Source organism: Electrona antarctica, assembly GCF_951216825.1.
Source record: "Electrona antarctica genome assembly, contig: scaffold_159, whole genome shotgun sequence".
Lineage (NCBI taxonomy): Eukaryota > Metazoa > Chordata > Actinopteri > Myctophiformes > Myctophidae > Electrona > Electrona antarctica.
The window spans coordinates 65,043-85,855 of NW_027638168.1; the positions used below are offsets into that span (position 1 = coordinate 65,043).

A 20,813-nucleotide genomic window follows, 5' to 3' on the forward strand; every position below is an offset into this window, starting at 1 on the left:
ACTGATACACCCAAAATGATTATCTTATGAAAGCTTAATGCTCTGCTTGAATGTTACCTTTTGTTAGGAGATGGTCTGCATGCAATACGTGAACCTCCTGCATCAACAGGGTTTGGGTGTGCTTTCGTTGGCTTCCCATCAATGAAGTGCTAGAAACACATACACACATTGATTCATAACATACATGGATGCATGAAGAAGTTCAGTCCTACATCAATGTAGATTTGAGACATGGATTTCTTAACATTGATCTACATTATTCGTATTTGTAATGTTTGCAAACTAAATTTGAGTTGTCTCTGTCTAGCCTGTAAAAACCTTAAATGTGCTAACATTTGCCACCTAGTAGTATCAAGACTATCGTAGCTGTATTCCATCCATCCATTCCCCCCCCCCCCCCCCCTTCGTTTTTATATAGGCAAAATAAAAGTCTGCCTCGATCAAATACATCTACCACAGTCTTGAATCTATTCTTAATAGCTCTCGTCCATAGTGTCAATGACTTCTCTACTATGGACCAGAGCTAGCCAGCCAGCCAGTCTCATGTCAGCCAGTCTAATGTCTCCATCAGCATCGTCGTCTACCAATATGCTACTAAATCATACTATGTCAACTTTTACTAGTCAATGGTTAAATCAATCGTCTAATAAACAACAAAAAACTTACCTTGGAGCAAATGTAGGTGTGCGTTGTAACTTTCCCCACGTTCAGTTGTTGTTGTGGCCGGCCACATAACTTAATCCACAGCCTGCATTTATCCAGCGTTCGTTTGGGCTTCGGGAAAGGGATAAAAAATGCCCCCTCCAATCGTTCTGGGTACCTTGAGTCACTTTTGCAGGTCCCCCAACAGCAATGCTTCACCATGGCGATATTATAGTGTGGATGTTGTTGATATTAATACTTCTAATACTCAGAGGAAAAACAGCGAGATAACACAGTGTTCAATGGAGGATCCGGCGGGGTGTCCTGCTTAGCAACAGTAACGATGGACTCAGAGGGAGGGGCCGGGAGGGGGGCGGCGCTTACCGCAAGGCCTATTGACACTAGGCTGAACGAATGCAACGGGAGCAAGTCTGACCCAACACTGCAGCAATAGATGAGTATAGATCGGTAAAATAAGTGGTGGCTACTCAATAAAAATAAAAAGTACTCGTAACGGTACTCTTATTCTACCGTTAGATGGATGTTAGTTTCTTAGCTTACTACTTCTTGATTACAATTGTAATGTATTTGATGTATTACCATGTGTCACAAGGTGCAGCCTGCCTCACCTCCCAGGAGTATTCGCTTCCCATGGCGTCCAGCCTGGAGGTCATCTGGGGTTAGGAGAAGCAACTCGAGACTTTTGGACCATTAACAGATCGACTGTATGGTCGTTTCAGCCTCTGTCCATTCATGTGCCAAGGGTATTTTAAAGTGAGGTTCTTTATTTATTTAGTTAGCTCACGGATAAGCAACCCATTCGCGAGAGATCACAGCTCGCCTGAGGCAGGATTTATTTTTATTTTTTAATCGTGAAGGGAATCGGCCGTAAGTAGTCACACTAGCACTTTCAAGATTTTGTAAAATGTCCAACAGAAATAGTAGATTAACAAGCTTGCGGCGCTGCACGAAGTGACTCTCTGTGAGCTTGTACATCTGCTATTTTTGTTTTGAATTCAATAGCCAACACAAAAATCTGAAATGACACAGATGCTTTATCGGATAAAAAAAAAAGTAACAATACCACACAATGTAGAAATACTCTGTATTTTGAACACTGGGCTTTTACCATAGCAGAATAACTAAGTATTGAGGTCAAAAGTAACACAAGTAAAAGGCAGATCTACAAGCGCACACTCACAGCTATTTTCTAAGTCTAGAAAGTAACTAGTAAGTAACTAGGGTTTTCAAACGATTGTAGTGGAGTAAATAGATATACAATATTAACTAAGATGCTGTGAAATGATTACAAAATGAAATGTCTTGCTTACAGAAGCCGTCGTCAAAGAAACCATCTCCTTCATGAACCATGGTGTCCAGCAGCTTCTGGATGGGAGTGTCGGTCGTTTCCATAACTGTACGCACACAAAGATCAACACAGAAAACAACGTTAGGAAATAAAGCCGAGATGGTTAATGACTTAATGTAACATTAGTAAAAAAAAAAGGTTGAGAACCAAATTGACATTTACAGGTCTGTAACTCCAGGAGTGTACAACATGAAACCTATAATACTCTTGGGAGTTGAGGGTCTCAAGATTAATATCAAACCTTTTCCAGGAATTATTTCATGACTGCAGGTTATTAGAAGAACATGTGTTCTTCTTACCTGTAGTGGAGTGGATTTATTCCGATGCAATGACCTCCTCGGTTGCATCCACCCACCTCCACGCCGCCTCGAGACATCTACGAACAACAACATCATCATCATTATCAGCAACGTCATTCCTTCACACTGCCTCTACTGCACTGGTACTCACTTGTCTTGTTCATGTCTAAGACAGAACCCCAAATTATTAATATTATGTGTAAACCTATTAACCTAAATATGTCCATTGACAACAACAACAAAAAAAGGAGAAAAAAAACGGTTACTGCCCAGGATTCAGATTCAAAAACAGCAAAAGTAGCATGCTCAAAGCGTGTGGCTGCTTCTCGCCATGTTGTGGCTCTGCAATTCTGGATGATTGTGTGTGAAGCTGGCTGTAGTGATGATCATAAGTAGAGCATCATTGAGTTACGAGAAAAAAACACAAGAAGTATGGAGTCGGTTTCTGCCCGACAGCGACGATATGCTTTTGAGCCGTGGTCGGACCCAACCTGAAAACAATTTGTGCCAGGCTGGGACTTGCGTCACTCGCCATACAACATTTGTGTGTGCTGTTAAAATGTTTCATATTATTTTCTTCAAGGTTCTTTTGAAAACAGCAGATCCACAATGAAGATCACACGCATCACTCGTGACGTGAGCTTGTAAATAGCCGATGTGTATAGTGTAACACCCGGGAATCGAACCCGGGTCTCCCGCATGGAAAGCTAACATCTTAACCACTAAGCCAAAGGGATATCCCTACGACTCCTGGGAGATATTATTAGACCGTTAGGCTGAGGCTGTGAGCCACTCTGCTATAAGGCAAGACCCGTGACTAGATAAGTAACTGATTTTGATGCTATATTACTCTAACCCTTTGCTGGGGACACCCTGGAATCCACCTCAAGCACCCCTGGGGGTCCATGACTCCCTCAACCACACTTTGAGAAACACTGCTCTACTTGACATTACTACTGTAGAATCTATGTGAAGAACACAACACATCGTCATTACAATGTAGGCATTTAAGCAGACGCTCCTGTCCAGATAGATTTGGCCAGTGGTCCAAATGGGACCCTTTTATAATGGGTCTGTATTCTGTTACATTGGTGCATTTGTTTGTGTGCACGTTACAATAAGCACTGCGGGGTTTTCCAGTGTAGATTGGTTACGGTTTGGTTTAGACTAGACACCAGAGTGATTTCAAGCAGTCAGATACCCCAGTCTGATATGTACTTGTACCACTTGGCCACTTTTTTACAAAGACAATATCGTGGGAACCCGATCTACACTGTATAATCAATCATGTTTATATAAGTCAAGAGTGCACAAATGGACCCATAAAGCGTCCATTTGGTTCCATTTGCAAACGCTACAGGCCCGTAGAGGGGTCCATTCGGTGGTCCCTGGCCTGGACCACCCCCACGTTGAGAAACAGCGCGTTAAAATATCACCATCACATTAAATTGAAAATGTTCGATCTTGTTTACATTGCTCTGAATGCTAGCCGTCTTGCTAACGTCACCAAGTTAGCTAAATAAACCACAAGCTACGAAGCTAACTTTAGCAGTCACTCAAAACCATTACAAAAACTATTATGCTGATTCATATTTACTTTGGTTATCAATAACGTCCTCCTTCTGTCACCATATGCTGTCCAGAGGGTCAGAGACAGTAGTATGCTACATTAATGATAAAAAAATGAGTTGTAAATGTGAAGCGCTTTGCTTTTAGCCGCCTTTTTATTTAGCTCCCTTCTTCAAGCAGCTCAGGGCGCAACCCCGGAAGTAAAAGCTTTGCTTTCCAAAATAATAAGACCTACCACTTCCGCTAACCGTTAAATAGTAATAATAGTATAATAATAACAATAACAAAAAAAACACATGTAATAACGTTTCTTAATATATATATATATTTTCAAATCGTTAAAACACGTAATTTATTATACTAATAAATATATTACAACAAAAGCGCGTGCGGTAAATAAATAAAAGTACGTCACTCAACATTATTATATTTACGTTTCAAGCTTCATTATTAAACACGATGTATAACTTCCACCCACTCCCTAATGGTAATAATAATAATTATATGATGCTATATATTATATATTATATGTCCCATCAAACACGGGCGCCGCTGGTGTAGTGGTATCATGCAAGATTCCCATTCTTGCGACCCGGGTTCGATTCCCGGGCGGCGCACTGATTTTCTTCCAATTTAAATTTTTTTGATTTTAGATCCTTGTTGCATATGCGGCATTTCTGATTCAAATATACCCAAATCAATTAAATTCAAGTGAGTGTTGACATGAGAAAACATACGTTTACATTGGCAAAGCAATTAAGTGTCGAAACATAATCAAAATAGTTGCAAATTGATACAGTTGGAGGGGGTACAGCATTGTGTAAAGTAAACAGTTAGAGTACCACAGACGAAAAACAGTCTAAGTCCAAATTTCATTCTGACCCCTCCACGAAAAGGCTGATCGTTGTCCTGAACCCTTATCTATAACTTATACATTATGGATCAATAGTGTGGACTTAGACTGTTTTTCGTCTGTGGCATTACTGTCAAGCAAGCCAATCAATTAGTTTTGTATGCAATGGATGCGATCATGAGTGACGAGTGTTGTCCGGATTCGGAACCCGAGAGAGAAAAGCGAGTCCCGCTGTATCGCATGGCAGCATGGCTCATTAACAGTAAGTTCAAGTCTGAGTGAGTGACGAAACGGCGACACTTTGATCCAGTGTTGCCAAGTTAAGGTTTAGCGACATAAATAAGCAACCAGGATCTATGAAAAGAAGTGACCACATGAGCATGATTGATTGCTTGATTGATTGAATTTCCTGGTAGGCTACCCATGCGCCCATGTAAACACAGTGATTACAGTTACCATGTAATTACCTGGTAGTTGTCAGGAAAATTACCAGTTGTTACTAGGTAATTTCCTGACAACTACCATGTAATTACCTGATAGGTATCCAGTAAGAAAGGAGGAACTGTACTGTGAAAGGAAGTGTGCTCTATTGCCATGATATTACCATGTACCTACCTGGTAATTGTAGATTATAATCCTCCCCATTACCCATGAGGGTGTATTTTGAATTTTGAACTTTGAACTTTGAATTTTGAACTGGCAATTACTGTTAATTACCAGGTATTTACTGTGTAAATTAACAGGTAAAACCTTGCAAGTTACCGTGTAAGAAAGGTGAACTGTACTGTGAAAGGAAGCGTGGTTTCTTACAGTGAAAGTACAGGGTAATATTATGGAAACAAACCACGCTTCCTTTCACAGTACAGTTCCACCTTTCTTACACGTTAACTTGCTTGGTTTTACCTGTTAATTTACACAGTAAATACTTGGTAATTAACAGTTATTGCCAGTTAAAAATTCAAAGTTCAAAGTTCAAAGTTCAAAATACAAAAAATACGTTTACATGGGTACTACCCATGGCAATAACTGTTAATTACCAGGTATTTACTGTGTAAATTAACAGGTAAAACCTTGCAAGTTACCGTGTAAGAAAGGTGGAACTGTACTGTGAAAGGAAGCGTGGTTTGTTTCCATAATATTACCCTGTACTTTCACTGTAACAAACCACGCTTCCTTTCACAGTACAATTACACCTTTCTTACACGGTAACTTGCTTGGTTTTACCTGTTAATTTACACAGTAAATACCTGGTAATTAACAGTTATTGCCAGTTCAAAGTTCAAAATACACCCTGATGGGTAATGGGGAGGATTATAATCTACAATTGCCAGGTAGGTACATGGTAATATCATGGAAATAGAGCACGCTTCCTTTTACAGTACAGTTCCTCCTTCCTTACTGGGTACCTATCAGGTAATTACATGGTAGTTGTCACGAAATTACCTAGTACAACTGGTAATTTCCTGGTAGGCTACTACCCACGTGTTTCATGGGTAGTACCCATGTAAACACAGTGAATACAGTTACCATGTTATTACCTGGTAGTTGTCAGGAAAATACTTGGTAATGACCTAGTACCTACCTACTGGGTAACTTGCCTGGTAGCAGAGTAAATACCTGGTAGTTGTTGAAAATACTTGGTATACCTATAGTACCTATATGTTTTCTGACTTTTCTCATGCCAATAAAGCCCTTAATTTGAATTGAAGTGGGTGTTGCGTGCTTGGCAAAAGAAACAGATCTACAAGCTAACAATGCGTCGCATTGTAATGCACTGTTACCTTGTAGATCTGTCTTTTTGTTGTTGCAAGCGACACCGTCATACTTCGGAGTATAAATGAGCCTTGAGTCTCTCCGTGGGAGCTGTCCACCACTGCGTGGTGCTGAAAGAAAGTGAATTCAAACTCGATTGCGCGTATCCGCCTCTCTCTCTCTCTCTCTCTCTCTCTCGCTGTGTGTGTGTGTTTACCTTCTAGCTAGCCCCGCCTGAGATAGGCGGGGGCGCCTGCCTCTGAAGGAGCTCATTCAAACTATTCAAGTAGTACAAGATTCCATTCCCATTCCACTATGGACGACTCTACAACAACTGCCAATGGAGTAAATGGACAGACCAAAATTGAACAAACGGATGTTATTACTCATAAGAATGATTCCCATGTATGCTGTGGTCCTTTCCTTAAATGCATCACGACCTGGATACCGGTGGACTACAAGAATGAGATAGTTCAACTTTTAAAGCTAGCAGGACCAGTGGTAAGAATTACATTGGATGTACCATGTACTCACTAGAGTAATTAGGGTTGGAATGCTAATTAAGATTGTGTTATTATTAGTAATACATTCATAATCCGACTCGATATTTCATCATAGCAGAACCCAAATTGACCTGCTCTATGTCTGTAGATATAATCTGTTGTACTGTATAAGCACATTGAAAGCAAATAATTCTCAACTTACTCTGTAAACTATTAATGTACCCTCCGCCTCCGTCACTATTGACAGCAACGACGGAAAAACGCTGCTAAAAATACGAAAAACGCAGCAGTGTGCAGGGACCTTAAATGTCGTTATTATCTCAAACATGTCTAGTGTACATTATGAATGTACAGTATTGTACACACTAGGCCTATTTGTCATAGGCGGATCTAGAGATAACTGGCCCCGGGCCACTGTCACACTTGCCTAGTGTGGGTAGTGTGAAACCCAGGAAAATATGTAGAAAAACCTCCAGAGAGTCGTTGATGCAGAGATGATGTTCGTATTTATTCACACATACAAAAACAAAGGTATTTACAGCTGTGCTGGACCGGTGGCCCTGGCTCCTTCCACCTCCACAGTCCTACCTTGACTGCCAGGCAGTGGGAGGCCTTCCTACATATAAAGGCTAAGCCCCTCCCACTGAAACATACCACCCTGAATTGATTCCACAATTAAACCAGTACTTCATAATGTCCAGGGACAACACATATTATTCATCACATATTATACATAACTTATTATTCAATCAATTAACCATATACAAACAATATAAGATAATTAGAGTTCTCTCTATATACTCTCTAAACAAAACACGGTTGGCATGATGACCCCTACACCCAAACACACAGTTGGTAGGTGCTCCCTACAATGGAGCTACCAATCAGTCATCAATCAATATACATAGTCAAAATAACAAATATCACTCTGCAATCATAAATAATAATTAACATGTTAACCAGTCAGTCTCAGTGGCAGGTTGAACTGCCGCAGCCACCAACATGCAAATGTTTAATTTGTTTTTTATACAGAGCACACGCATAATTATGACATAGAACTGCGACATTCACCTGCATTTCAGCAGTATTTACAGCAAGCAATAGACTGAAAAGTGGACTGGTTAAGTAATCAATTGGCAGGTGTGGGGTTGCCGTGTCAATCAATTGGCTGAGGCAGAGGCTGGAAATTGCACAGGTGAGGGGATTTAGGCTGATTAGGCCCACTGGCAGAGCCTGACCAGAGCCCTTTGTGGTGGTTCTGGAGAACCGTGGGTCCGACCGACTCGATACCGGGCACTGCACTCCCTGCGGGGGTGTGGAACGCGTGTGTCGAATTTGCTGTTTGTGTCCCTTAAACAACATTCACAAGCCTCTCCCGTACCAACAGCAGAAACGATGTGTTACATTGTGTCTTAGCCCCACACACGTTCTTGATTTGTCAATGAGTATAACTGAAGATGTTTTGCCAAGTTTTAAGGCTCAGACTGTATCCTTAACTGGACCGAATAGACAAAAGAACATTCGATTCTGTCATAACTCTGGCATGGCATAAACTGTACTTGTGTTGTGTTTTCTGTTTTCTGTCAGGCATAACTCTTTGATCTAGAGAAGTTCACAAACATAACTTATGATCATTACACATCAAATTATGCTTAACCATTATAGTGCCAGAAGGAACCATTGTCAAATTTGTCATTGTGTATAAACGTTCTCTGTGGTACACAGAATGGAATTGATTGATGATGCTATATATATATATATACAGCATTTAAGAAAGTATGTTTTCTGTGTATAATGAACCATGCTACCATGCATTGTGATACTTTTTGATAAGATACTGAAAAATTAGATGGAATGATAAGATAAAGAAGGATAACATGGTTTAGAATTGTCATTGAGTTTCTTTTTGTATTTCAGGTGGTCTCAGAGTTGATGATGTTTCTGGTGGGTTTCATCAGCATGGTATTCTGTGGACACCTGGGCAAGATAGAGCTTGGAGGTGTGGCAATGGCAATCGCTGTAAGGAAACTCAGTATACAGTCTAATAACATCTGTTCCTGTAAAGACCTCTCATTGTGGAATGTTTAGAGGGTGGAATTCCACCCTTCTCATTCTCATTGTGGAAGATCAGCAGCATATTTCTGAGTTGTATGTAGGGACAAAAGATACAAATTCATTCATTGGTACATGTTTTTATTGCCAACAATGCATACAGTACAATGCATACAGTACAAGAACATATCGTCAGTGTCTGGCAGAAACCAGCTAACTCAATTATTTTCATAAATCAATGCTTTTGAACACCAATGCTTTTTTGTGTGTGTTGGTTAAAAAATATTGAAACCAAAATATTGAACCAATGAAAAACTGCTTCTGACTAAACCAACTAACTCCATTGGACACTGGATCTGCTAAATCAGCTAATACCACCCCTCTCGGATTTGATAGCACATCAATACACTGGAAGAAATCCTACCTGGAAGGAAGAAAACAAGTGGTTGACATCAATGAAACCATGTTCTCGTCGTCCCTCCCAGTGAACTGTGGGGTTCCCCAAGGAAGCATACTTCCCCAAGGAAGTATGCTTCCTTGGGGAAGCATAAAATAATTTCCTCTTTTGTCAACAAAAGTCTCAAAACTCTAGCGGGAGCTCTAATTCAGCCCTCCTTTGACTATGCTTTCACCTCTTGGTTCTCCAGCATCACAATGTCACTTAAAGACTAAGCTTCAGAGACCTCCCAAAATGTACTAATTCCACGACCCACCTCTTTCCAACCTATTTTGCTAGTCTAAACTCGCTCCGGGTAGAAGACAGAGTTAAGCAATTGAAAATGGGTTTGACATTCAAAATTGTAAATGCAGCCTTGCCCTCAATGCCCTCAGTATCTGCATACTGTACCTGACTAACTACCTAAAAAAAGTGAGTGACAGCCACAGTGACAGCCACAGAGGGAGCTTGAACAGCGATCTGGTACCACCCTCTTTCAAAAAAAAAAAATTCTCCTTCTACAACACAGCCACCCAGGCATGGAATGCCCTGACCCCTCCCTCAAATAATGCAGATCATTTACGTCTTTTAAAACTGAAAATCCACCGTTCAGCAGGCCCAATGGAGAGGAAATGATCCTTCCCCCTCCCCACTCTGTACATAATGTACATATTTTTTCCTGAAATTATATAGATGTTTTGTTGGTATTGATGATATTGAATTTTGTTATTATTCATGTCATGTCTATGAATTGATTTCATAGGGCCTGAATGGAAACTTTTTTGGTGCAGCTATCCCTTTTGACTGTATTTGATGTATTTGACTGTATTGATGTTCAATAAACTATTCAATCAATCAATCAAATCTCCCCCTCTCGTGCAAGTATCTGACAATATATAAAGTCACAATAGCACTTTTTTTTGTGGCTTTCACCTTTATTTTATATTTTTTATAGCCCGCTGAGCCACGGCCCAGGCCCACAATACCACATTTAATGAGGCAGTATTTGTTTTAAAAATATAAGGTTTTAATTTCCTGACAAATTGACATTTTGGAGTTAGCTGGTTTCTGCCCCTACAGCAGAGATACATTTGTATATCTGTGAAAAGGATTGAACACATACAGGTTTAAGAGCTTATTTCCATTGTATCCTTTTGAGTGCAAACGTAATGTGTAGGTGATGTATATTTTATGCACCAAGTGACCCATTGTGTCTTTGTAGCAGTGATGGTTGAGTTGAAGAAAGGAGGCAAGCGAGGTTCTAGTCGTCACAGAATCTGATCAGTTTTATTGAACAGAATCACTCAGTACAAGGCAACCACGGGCAGAAGGCCCCGTGGCATTCAGGAGTCACATCGTATAGGCTGATCTCATGTGAACACAGAGAAGTTCACAGCATCGCAGTATTTACTAACTTCAAGATCCCGCCTCCATGGAAACAAACAGGCTACCTCCGCTTTATGGGAGCCAATCAGAATGTTTCCTTCACAGGAAAATCCTGTGAGAGGAGGAGGGACACATGGCAACTGGCTCATGTAACGAACTATATGTGTTATACCGATATACTAATTCAATATCTATACTATATATGAAGTATGCAGAACATTATTTAACACATGTAATGAAATAGTTCAAACTGTATTGTTAACCAGTCTAAATGATTAAAGCCCAAATACATTGTAGAATCATGTCATTTCGACAGAGAGCAGAAAGCCCCCTGTACACACACAGCTGTTAGTTTGCAGTTTGAGATAGGAGCTGTCCCTATGATTAGGAACTGTCCCCCGACCCCCCTGGGGTGTTTGACAGCATTCTAACAAAGGCTTCGTTTTTACAGCCTAATTGTAAATACCTCTAAGCAGTTTACTCTTCTGTGTGTCACCACAGTATCAACTTACAGTTTGTCCTGTGCACAGTCAGTGTGTGCAGTCAGTGTACCTAGCTGAAAATAGGTTTGACTGATACATACATGTGTCCATGCTCATACCAGATCCATCATAGGTCATGTGTTTCAGGGTTGAAACATATTTTGACCATGATAAACTAGTCTTTCCTTTTGTTGTCAGCCCTCCAACATGGACACAGGTCCATCTCCAAGCATTGCAGACATGTAGTCTGACTAAAATTTGAATTAATGAATGCATTAATTGTGCCTGCACAGTATATATATTTCTACTGTTTAAAAATGTTTGATTTCAATCTAGGTGATTAACGTCACTGGTATATCCATTGGCTCTGGTTTGGCATCTGCCTGTGATACTCTAATATCTCAGGTAATATAATATACTTGAGTCTTGTATTAATTGTCACACTCACTTTAATATCACGCCCATACCACTTTCAACCTGCTATCCCTATTTTGGGTATGTCAAATAAATAACACATCGAATTGCTTCAACGTAACTGATGGAAGCATATAGGCCTATACCCACAGTAATTCACATCATTATCTTGCGTCATTTGAAAAGTTCTACAAATGAATTGCCACGTGCCATTATGAATTATGACTAGTCTCGCGTTACCAGACTGTTGCCTCCGCGATTTCCAAACGCTTCATCATACAGTCTGGGCCAACGGAAGAGCTGTCATGAGTATACTATAAAGCGAAAGTGGAGCCTCCTCGCCACTTCCGTTTCGTCTTTACAGTCGCGCACATTTATCCTAATATAAATAGAAAACATCTAAGAATATATAGCTTGTTGCTTAGCAGAAAAGGAAATAAAAAAATAAGCTCTAAAGAAATATATTTAATATAAGAGTTAATATTAATTAACGGAAATGGCAGCTTCCGTTACTCAGCTCATGGGGGCTATAGTATAGCATTCGGAGATTGTGGAATAGCTACGCGAGACTACATCATGACTGACTGTACTGCATGCATTTCCTCCATGCAGATGTATGGGAGTGGCAACCTGAAGCGTGTAGGAGTGCTGCTCCAAAGAGGGGTTCTCATTCTGCTGCTCGCCTGTTTCCCCTGCTGGGCGCTCCTCATTAACACCCAGCCTATACTGCTGGCAGTCAGACAGAGCCCTGAGGTCGCCCGGTCAGGCCTCCTTACACACACGCACACGCACGCACACACACACACACACACACACACGCACGCACGCACGCACGCATGCACGCGCACGCACGCACACGCACGCACACACACACACACACACACACACACAGCTGTACCCTAGCCCTGTTTTTAGGACTCGAACTTCGGCAGGAGTTTTCGAGCGAAACTTCGAACCATTCGTTTCTAATTCATTTAAAAAATAACATAATCATAGAAAACAGTTTAACACCAATTCTTCATTTAGACCTTTAAGAAATTCAGTATTTTAGAAATGGATCCAAAATGCTTCTCTCATTAAATTAATTAAGTCATTCATTTTCATTTGCAAGTGTCATTAAAACTTACCTTCATGTCCATCTGCCATAAAGACTTGCCCAGCTGTATGTGATGATCTTCATGCCAGCTCTGCCAGTGAGTCGAGTTCACTCCCAGTATACCTAATGGTTTCATGGTTTGTTTTGTTCATGCCCATTCAACCCTGCTATTTTGTGGCTGTCTTTTACAGGCTGCCTTCATGTATCAGCTGCAGGGGCGATATCTTCAAAACCAGGTGTGGTGCATATATTGTTTAGCATTTTAGACTCATGCTACGTTCTTGGTTTACTGAGAGGCACTACACTGTCTCCCTGCATTTGATGCTTTACCTTCTTACTGTAAGTCGCTCTGGTTAAGAGTGTCTGCTAAATGTCTAAATTGTAAATTGAGTAATTGACATATGGATAGTAATACATCTAACATCAGTAAGACATCTGTCTGCTGTCTTAAAAAGAAAAGTCAGTACTGTTGACTTGGACTGGATGTTATTTTAATTCAAATCACTCTGTTTAGAATGTGGCAATGTGCTGTAAAGAGGAGAAAGTGGTATTGGGAACCAATCCGAGCCATATGTGGCCCAGAGGTCAGGAGTCTTTCTCCTGTTTCTGTAACGTTAGGCAGCGAGTACACCACTGAACATGACGCTAGTATGTCACAGGGACTTACCCCCAAATTAACCCTTGACGCTGACAACCTAGCAGGGAGGCCTTGGGTACCTTTGTTATAGTCTTTGCTATGAATCTGTTGGAGATTGAACTCTTGGCCCCACCTGCCAATCTCAGGCAGACAGTCTAACCACAAAGCCACTGAGCTGTTAAAATAAGTAATAAAATAAATATTAAAAGCAAGGTAAAATTATAATACAGAATGAAAGAAATCTTGTGATCTTAAAAGCAGGGTGTTTGTTTGCAGGGCATCATATGGCCTCAGGTGATAACTGGAGCTGTGGGGAATCTCCTTAATGCACTTATCAACTATATCCTCCTCTATCCTATGGACATGGGTGTTGCGTAAGTTTCACAGCCTCTATGGCTCATTCACTTATTTCTCTGTAGAGTACAACAAACACATTTCACAGACTTACTCGGATCACTGTTATTTATGTCGTTGCTGTTGCACAATGCAATATCTAGTGAGCAGTGAGTGATTTTGAACACGGCCTATATGCATTGTCTAACATATACCCATACAGTACACAGTCACCTACTGTACAGTTTATGTCATGCAGTGCAGTACCTTCACTTATAAATGGAATGAACCCATAAGGATCCATTTCGTTTCTAAATATCAATCATTCAGCTGGGACCCCCTGGAAACCCCTCGGGGACCTTGAGGAAACCAGTGTTAGAAAGGTCATGTGACAAGCCTTTTACAGCCTTGTTTAATGTTGCTACTACCGTCAAGCCCTGCGTTCGAATCCCTGCAAGGAGATAAATCCTATAAGCATTGCAGCTTTTAAATGAACAGGAGGATTGCACTGTGTGTGGTGGGGTCCCTGTAATGCCACAGAGTGCATCGCTCACTCCACTAAACCTTTTTGCTCTTCTTCATCCCTGATGAAGTGGATCTGCTGCAGCTAATGCTATCACCCAGTATTCCTTGGCTGTGTTCCTGTACGTTTACATCCGCTGGAGGAGGCTACACGAGGCCACATGGGATGGTGAGATGTGTCTCCCATTGAAATCATTTTTCATTCAATCCGAGTCGTCATAGACCACAAGACAGTTCTGAGGCTATTAAAAGGTTTCTAGTCGTTTGCCATTGCAGCAACGATTATTAAGTGCCTCTTGCTCTGCATTCAACCTACTAATAATGTGAGGCTTCGTATATATACATATCAGACGAACATGCTCTGTGCGGTCCGTGTTTCATGGCCGCCTCAATGCTTTTCCAATGGAAGTCTTGTGGTTTGACCAAACAGTTGTGTGTGATGGGGGGCGAGGGGCAATCAAACACAAGTGTTTGGTCAAACCACGTGACTTCCATTGGAAAAGCATTGGGGCGGCCATGAAACACAGGCAGAGCACAGCACAGTTGTTCTTTATGTGTGTACTAAGCCTAAGAATACGTTGACCATTGGTCACATTCCAGTGTGTAATATCTAATATGTGACCAAGTTGTATAATAGTCAATATGGTGGCTGGCTGGCTGGCTGGCTGCCTCACTCACATTGTTTAAACAGGCATACTCTACACTTCTCTACAAAAGGTGATATGCTGGCATTTCATATTTGACTGAGTTCATTCCAATTCCATTCCATACTGAGGAAAATCAGTGGGTTGTTTTGTAATGTTACTGATCATGCCATTTATTTAGCATGACACATGCCTGACATCACGTATGCTAACAATATTGCAGTACCCACACACACACACACACACACACACACACACACACACACACACACACACACACACACACACACACACACACACACACACACACACACACACACACACACACAGTAATGCAGTTGAATGGGGAACAATTGATTTGACTGTCTGTTACAGTATCCAGAGGGTCCTCTTCTGTTGGACTGCACCGTTTCAGTATGTAAAGTCACACAATATAATACAGTTTACCGGTGTGACCCATGACCGTCTGACCCCTAGGGTGGTCAACTGAATGTCTTCAGGATTGGGGACCATTCATGCGGATCGCCATCCCCAGCATGTTGATGCTGTGCCTGGAGTGGTGGTTGTATGAGATCGGAAGCTTCCTGGCTGGAATCATAAGTGAAACCGAGCTGGATGCTCAGGCTGTTGTGTATGGGCTGGCAACTCTTGCTTACAAAGTAACTCTCAATATCCAATACAGTCATGTTTATCTATGATGAGAAGAAATACATTTTCCAGTATAAGTAGTACTGTACATAAATATAGTTTGCAGACAATGTATTGCTAAAAATACTGAAAATGGACACAATGAACATGAAATAGACAAAATGAAGCAATAAATAGTATTTTTCTTTTAAACGTTGGCCTACACAACATGGCACACAATACATGTATTTGGAAACACATTTTGGGCTATGGAAATATAGTTTCACAAATATAATATTTTAGATATGTTTTAGACGGACTGTACAGTGTTTCAAGATGTCTGAAAGAGAATGGAATAATTACATGTATTATTACATTATTATATGTTATTACAGTAAACATTTTTACCTCATCCTTTCCCACAGTTACCACTTGGATTCTCTGTAGCAGCCAGTGTGCGTGTTGGGAATGCTCTTGGTGCTGGTAACACGGAACAGGCCAAGCTGTCTGCCAAGGTCTCCTTCATCTGTACAAGTACGGATCACTACATCAATGAAATATTACAAGTTTATTTAAAATTGGAATCGGGCATAGAAAAGACTACTGAACACCACAAAACCAGAACTGGATGAATGACTGAAGGAATGATCTAATGTACAACACAAAAAGCACTGAGTGAACAGAATGAATGACTAAATGAATAAATGCCAAAATCAATAACCAAGATAAACTAAAGACCTAACTAAGCATCAAACAAAAACAAACAAACAAACAAAAATATGGGCTGGTCAAACTAATAAGTGGGGGAGCTATGCACTATGTGCATGTCAGAGTCCCCAGACACCCCATAAACTACAAAAACAAAAGAAGAAAACTAAACAAACTCCAAAAGAATACTTACGACCAGCCCATCTGAAACTTACCTAAAGAATAACAGAGCAACAAAAGGGGAACACAACTGTTTCAGCTGCTGGCCACAGCTCCTCTGACACTAATCACTCAATCACTCATGAAGTACAGCTGGGACCAAATGATTGACAGGTGAGTCGCTAGACCAGAGCATAGATAGATCATAGCAGCATAGATCAGCAATGTCACAGGCAGAACATGCACTACAACAAAACAAAGACGGAGTAACATTAGTGAACAGATGATGGACAGAGGACAGATGATAGACAAATGAGTACCACAGACGAATAACAGTCTAAGTCCACACTATTGATCCATAATATATAAATGATAGATAAGGGTTCAGGACAACGAGGCCTTTTCGTGGAGGGGTCAGTCTGAAATTTGGACTTAGACTGTTTTTCGTCTGTGGTACTCATTAATAACGGAATGGATAGACGTGTCTCACCATGCCTCTCAGCCATTATAAAATACACGGTAACCTGAGACCTCTTGTGGTTTATTGCTTTATTATTACATCACAATTCTATTGGCAAAGGATGTCCTCTAATTCCTTGTTTAGAGTCTCAGTTGTACAGTAAGTATTCTTCCATGCTTCGGCCAACTATAATAGAGTGGTTCTTTTCCCCAATTCAGTTATAGTCTCATGTTGTGTCGGGATCGTTCTTGGAGTCACTAAAGACGTTATAGGATATATTTTCACCCGAGAGAAGTGAGTACATTCTTATGGTACTTTGATGTCTCTTAACCACTTAATCCTATACTGTATACTATACTTAGTTGAACAGAATTCCCCAAGGCCCTATAATAGGCCCCCTTGTGTTTTTGTTCTACACTAACTAATTACCTTGACCTAATATTTGCGCAAAAAACATTTAAGCTATATTTTCCCCTTTTAGTGTATGTTCCCTCATATTTTCTAAAACATATGTGTATATATTTTAAGATGTTAATGTCTTTGCTTTTCTTTCAGAGATGTCGTTACGAGGGTTGCTGATGTCATGATAATGTATGGTTTTATCCATCTGTCTGATGCCGTTGCGGTGAGGGACATACCAATTTTAAAATGCCTTGTTTTATTTCTAGCCCACTTTGCAAGGTCATGTACAGGGTTCAATTTCTGGACAATCAGTGCGGACTATAGTTTTATACCTGCTTCTGGTCAGACCGGATTCCCAAAAGGAAATGCAGTCTGAGAGATATATATTTATTTATGTTTGACAATATCACAATGCAACACCTTAATTTAAAATGGATGTAAACCACATTGACCCTAGCATCCTTATGTTGGGCAAATTCCAGAGGCATTTGGAATCAGGTGTATTCAATCTTCACAGGCTGTGGCTGGAGGGGTTGTTAGAGGAGCAGGGAAGCAGATTGTCGGTGCACTGGCTTACTTCATCGGTTTCTATTTCATCGGCTTCCCCATTGGAGTGGCCCTAATGTTCCCAGTCAAAATGGGCATTGTAGGTGAGAAGAAAGAGATGAACGGTGTATAATAGCCGAGGACCAATAAGTCACTGGTTCTCAAGGGGGACCCCCAGATGGGTCATTGGGGAGATCCCCAGCAAAATGAGGAACAGTTTAAAAAGTTATTTTATTTTTTTGGCTATTCGAAAATCTACAAGCTTGAGCTGTTATATTTGGAAAATGTTGACAAATCTTCCTGTTGGTCCTTGGCACAAACTATTTTCAAAAGGGAGTCCATATCGGGGATCCCTGACATGCATACAGTATGTTTGAGAACCACTACAATAAGTAAAGGCTAATTTATATTTCATGACTCATTGCTTTGCTTGTCTTGTCGAAAGGGCTGTGCTTATAAACTAGCCATAACTGTGGTTCTCAACTGATTACATGTGGACCCAGCTGTTACTACTAGAACTAATAATGACCTGGGACTAGAAAAGTTAAAAGAGATGGATTGCACTTTACAGCTAGCCAAGATACACAAATGTGAACAGGTCTCATAAAATGTCAGTTATTATGCACAGTCCTACAGTAGAAACAGACAGTAGTGTGTCAGTACAGCCGTGCTTGGAGAGAGTGCACATGCTGAGAGTCACTGTACTAGAGTCAATTATTCTGTCCTTATCGGTTCCCTATGTGTTGCAGGGCTGTGGTTGGGACTTTTCACCTCTGTCATATTGATGTCCATATTTTTAATAGTTTACCTATGTAAACTGGACTGGAAAAAGGCCACTACAGAGGTAGGTGTCAGGCCTACATCTATGTCCATGGATAAATGTCATGACTCATAGGTTTTATTTTATTTTCATTACATTACATTATCTTTATTTTGTCAACTTATACTTGGATGAGATGCTTTTGGACTGACAATTTGACGTACTTTACATATTGTACCGTAATTAGGCATTGGAGAGAGCAGGAGCCCCAATCACAGAGAGGAAAGAGATGTTTGGAATCGGGGGAAAAAGTAAGCTAACTCCAATTTCCTATTCCGAATCCTGACACATCTCTGAACAAACTTGATATTTTTGTGGATTTAAAAAAAAAACGTTATTCACAGTTCACAGCAAAAATAAGACTCCGTGTGCTGTAACACTTCTGATAGCTGAACCAGCATCTCATGTTTGAGCTATCAAACCACGCTCGGATCAACAGCGGTCGACCCCAAATAATGGCCTCTTGACACTGGGAAGCTTCACTCTCATGACACCTTTTTTGTTCCCCATCTCTTCATCTCCCCCAATCAGGGTCTTCTCTCATACCCCTGGAGGAGGTGCTGGGCACTGGATCTGGTTCTCTGACCTCTCAGAAGGCGGACGTGGTCTCAGGAGCGCTTGATTCGGGTCAGGGTGAGGATGTGGCAGCTGCCACTACAGTGAGGGTGGCTCTGTCATGCAGACAGCTGGTGGTACGGCGTGGCCTGATTCTCGGGGTCATGCTCCTCGTCCTCGCTGCTGGCATCTTTGTCGATGAGCTGGTCACCCGGCGGCATCAGTGAGGGACCTCACACAGCGACACGTCGCTGATGGTCCAACAGACAGTTCTTCCCAGGACGTCCTACACTGAACAACGGAAATATTCACTTCATAGCAGTGTTTAAAATATACAAAGAAAATGCCTGATGTATAGTTGAAATGTGTTTTGGAATTGTGAATTCTATATACTTAAAAGGATCCCTGCATGGCTAATAAGACAAATATGCCTTAAAACACTATACTTGCCCTCTATAACAAAAATTACAAAATAAAAACACCAATATTTTATTTATTTCATATATAGAGAATCTTTCACTCAATAGGGACTGCTCCCGTCGCAGGTTGATGATGTCATACGTCCATGTTTGGTCCAGCCCTATGTAATGTATGGAATGCATTGTATGGAGGGTCAGGGGTTGTTAGAGGAGCATGACATGTACTCACAATGCACTCAACCAAATTCGTCGCAGCAAAAGAAAGACAAAAAAGAATATCGTCATATCCCCAAACAGGTATGGACTAGTACTAGTATAAGTCATAATTTGATTTTGTTTTGGTAGGACATGATATATCCCAATTATCAAGAATGGGTGAGCTGTAGTGTGTCCAACACCAGCAGTGGTGAGCGCACTTCATGGCCCACTTCAACTCTGCTTGCGCACAAGTTGTGTGCAAGGCGCAAGTTGGCATCTCGAGAGAGTGCATCTAGTTACAGTGTAGATGTTATGACCAGAATGAGCCTGATTGAAATCAACCTCTGTGTGAGTTCATCCATGTGGGACTGCATGCAGCAGGTGCTTTTGCTGATTTACATCGTTGAATTGAGACGCCAGATGTCTTTATTTGACACGTGTTTGTGATGGAAGTTGAAGTAGTACTCACATGTTTTACTTAAGTAGTAATTATACATTATGCATTGCAGTATATCAAATACTCTGTTACAAGTACAAGTCCCGAGTTCAAAATGTACTTGAGTAAATTAAAGTGCAAAAGTATCAGCATCATCAGGTACAAGTAGTACTGGGTAAAAGTAGCCTACTCATTGTGCAGAATGTCTCATTTCAAGTTGAAAATGCATTACAAATCTTAAAAAAAAAATATGTACATATATATATATATATATATAATAAAGCTGAAAACCTTTTGTCTTGCTGTTGCCCTCAAATTTAGACCATTATTTTCTTCCAAATTGAAATTGCTTTGTCCTGAACAGACTTTTGGTATGCGGTCCGGTTTAGGCCTGGCTCAGGGAAATTTGGTATATGGTCTTTTTTTATTGCCCTAAATATTGTCTATATACATACATTTATGAATCCACTTGCTGACCAGCTGTCAGTATTGAG

General features: G+C 40.7%; 1 protein-coding gene across 1 annotated transcript; it reads left to right on the top strand.

The window, feature by feature from the left end:
• Positions 1 to 8,909: 8,909 nt before the first annotated feature.
• LOC306918334 (multidrug and toxin extrusion protein 1-like) lies at positions 8,910 to 19,493 on the top strand (the record flags this gene model as incomplete). The annotated part of the gene is made up of 13 exons (XM_079531220.1): positions 8,910 to 9,006; positions 11,680 to 11,748; positions 12,370 to 12,518; positions 12,908 to 12,950; positions 13,045 to 13,089; positions 13,767 to 13,864; positions 14,417 to 14,514; positions 15,467 to 15,648; positions 16,042 to 16,150; positions 17,162 to 17,237; positions 17,499 to 17,568; positions 17,863 to 17,995; positions 19,243 to 19,493. The coding sequence occupies exons 1-13, from the start codon at positions 8,920 to 8,922 to the stop codon at positions 19,491 to 19,493; spliced, it is 1,410 nt and encodes a 469-aa protein (XP_079387346.1). The 5' UTR covers positions 8,910 to 8,919.
• Positions 19,494 to 20,813: the final 1,320 nt, after the last annotated feature.